The sequence below is a fragment of the Zingiber officinale genome, chromosome 1B (assembly GCF_018446385.1).
Source record: "Zingiber officinale cultivar Zhangliang chromosome 1B, Zo_v1.1, whole genome shotgun sequence".
Classification (NCBI taxonomy): Eukaryota; Viridiplantae; Streptophyta; class Magnoliopsida; order Zingiberales; family Zingiberaceae; genus Zingiber; species Zingiber officinale.
In genome coordinates this window covers 142,930,147-142,931,952 of record NC_055986.1, presented here as the reverse complement: position 1 = coordinate 142,931,952, position 1,806 = coordinate 142,930,147, and the positions used below count along the sequence as shown (strand labels likewise).

The window sequence follows — 1,806 nt, the reverse complement described above, 5'->3', positions numbered from 1 at the left end:
ATATATTGTTTTTCTCATGCAACGGCTAGTTTGCAATGACTAGTATGCAATATCGCGTTGCAACGGCTAATTTGCAACGGTAAGTTTGTAACGCCTAGTTTGCAACGGCTAGTTTCCAACGGCTAGTTGTAACAGCTAGTTTTCAACGGCTAGTTGTAACAGCTAGTTGTAACAGCTAGTTTTCAACGGCTAGTTGTAACAGCTAGTTGTAACAGCTAGTTTCCAACGACTATTTTATAAAATTGTAATAATTAAAAATCACATTAATCGAAATGAGAAATACAATAATTAAAAATTACAATCACTCGAAAATATAATAATACTAGAAAATGAACGTTAAGTAAACAATTTAGATATTCCATCTTGACCTAATATCCTTGCATAGACATTCATGTATGATAAGCTGCTCCTTTGTCATCTGTGAGGTGTCTTTGTTCAATATTTCGTACTCCTTCAACTTCAAGCGACGATTCTTAGCTTCAGATTTGGACAATGCAGCTTTTGCCTTAATCTCCTCTACTTCGAGTTGTTTTTGTTTCAAATAGACTTCGGACTTCTTCACGCTTGTATACTCAGTGAACTTTGTGATAGTATTATTGTAGTTTACTGTCAGATCTTCCATGGTCGATTTTACTTTGTCTTTTCCCTTTCTTTTTGCTGCCTTTTATCCCATTGGACGAGTATCTTCATAATCCAGGTCTATACTCACATCTTGGTTGGAGGAGGTGTTGCTTGCTCCCGACTCTGAGGTCCTTGTCTTCTTTGTCGCCACAAAGTGATCAGCGGACTGTGGAGTAAACATTGAACGGTCTTTGACAATTCTCTACACATGTTCGAGATTGAATGCAACACCATTGTTTTCGGATAGATATTTTTCGTACGCAAACCTCAATATATCTTCATCACTGTGACCACTTCGATATGAACTATAAATACTATTGTAATTTACGTTGAATCAATATACCTTCTTTTGGATTGTATTGTGCCAATGTGACCGTATAACATTTGCACTTCTGGTTTTTGAACCTAGGGGAAGATTCTCATTGTAGTAGCTTTCAACCCGTCCCCAAAAAGCATCCGCCTTTTGATCATTGCCGATTATTGGATCATCACTGATAGTGACAAAATTTCTCGCTAAGACTTCGTCTTCAACCTTTGTCCAACTTGAACGCTTTCTTGTACCCTCACCATTTGAAACCGCCTTTTCTAAATTAACCAACTCAATTGGGGATTCATGGTCATAAAGTTGAGTCTCCGGGACAAAAGTCAGAGTTGCAGGTTCATTCGACATCGAAGGAGTGAAAGACATACTAGTTGTGTGCGGGGTACCATATCCATGAACAACCGACGACGTGAAATACGGATGGCTCATGTTTTGCCAATATTCGGCTGGAAGTGGTTGATATGGACCTCGAGGGGCATAATTCAGATGATTCATAGAATTTCCAAAACCTTGAAAATTTTTAAGATTTTGTGGAGGAAACGACATATTGGGAAATGGATGTGGGTATTATTAATTTGGTGGAATTTATGGATTTTGGGAAGATGAATATTCTTGCGAGTTGTTTGTAGAATTCAAGAAATTTGTAAAAAATGCCCTATTATTTTCATCCAATTCGGATAGAAAATAAGATGGTAGGTACTTGAAAAAAATAGATGGGGAGAGAATTTAGAGAGTAGAATTGAAAGAGTAATGAGTTGGAATGAAAATATGTGTGTATATTGATGGTTATTTATAGATGAAATTTCGAACTAGCCGTTAACTAGCTGTTAAAAAATAACCATTAAATAACTAGCCGTTATTTA

At 36.7% G+C, this 1,806-nt stretch overlaps 1 protein-coding gene across 1 annotated transcript; it reads right to left on the bottom strand.

The window, feature by feature from the left end:
- Positions 1–349: 349 nt before the first annotated feature.
- On the bottom strand, positions 350–1,489 carry LOC122042982. Its single transcript, XM_042603400.1, has 3 exons — positions 965–1,489; positions 710–823; positions 350–661 (listed from the first exon to the last, which is right to left on the bottom strand). Exons 1-3 carry the CDS (start codon positions 1,487–1,489, stop codon positions 350–352), a joined length of 951 nt encoding a protein of 316 aa, XP_042459334.1.
- Between the last annotated feature and the right edge of the window lie 317 nt (positions 1,490–1,806).

Excerpts from the sequence above, each read along its gene's own strand:
- LOC122042982 (XM_042603400.1), bottom strand. The coding sequence starts at position 1,489 with ATGTCGTTTCCTCCACAAAATCTTAAAAATTTTCAAGGTTTTGGAAAT. Across the intron at positions 824-964 it reads ACAATACAATCCAAAAGAAG|AGAATTGTCAAAGACCGTTC; the intron begins GTATATTGATTC and ends GAACATGTGTAG. Across the intron at positions 662-709 it reads ACACCTCCTCCAACCAAGAT|GCAGCAAAAAGAAAGGGAAA; the intron begins GTGAGTATAGAC and ends ATGGGATAAAAG.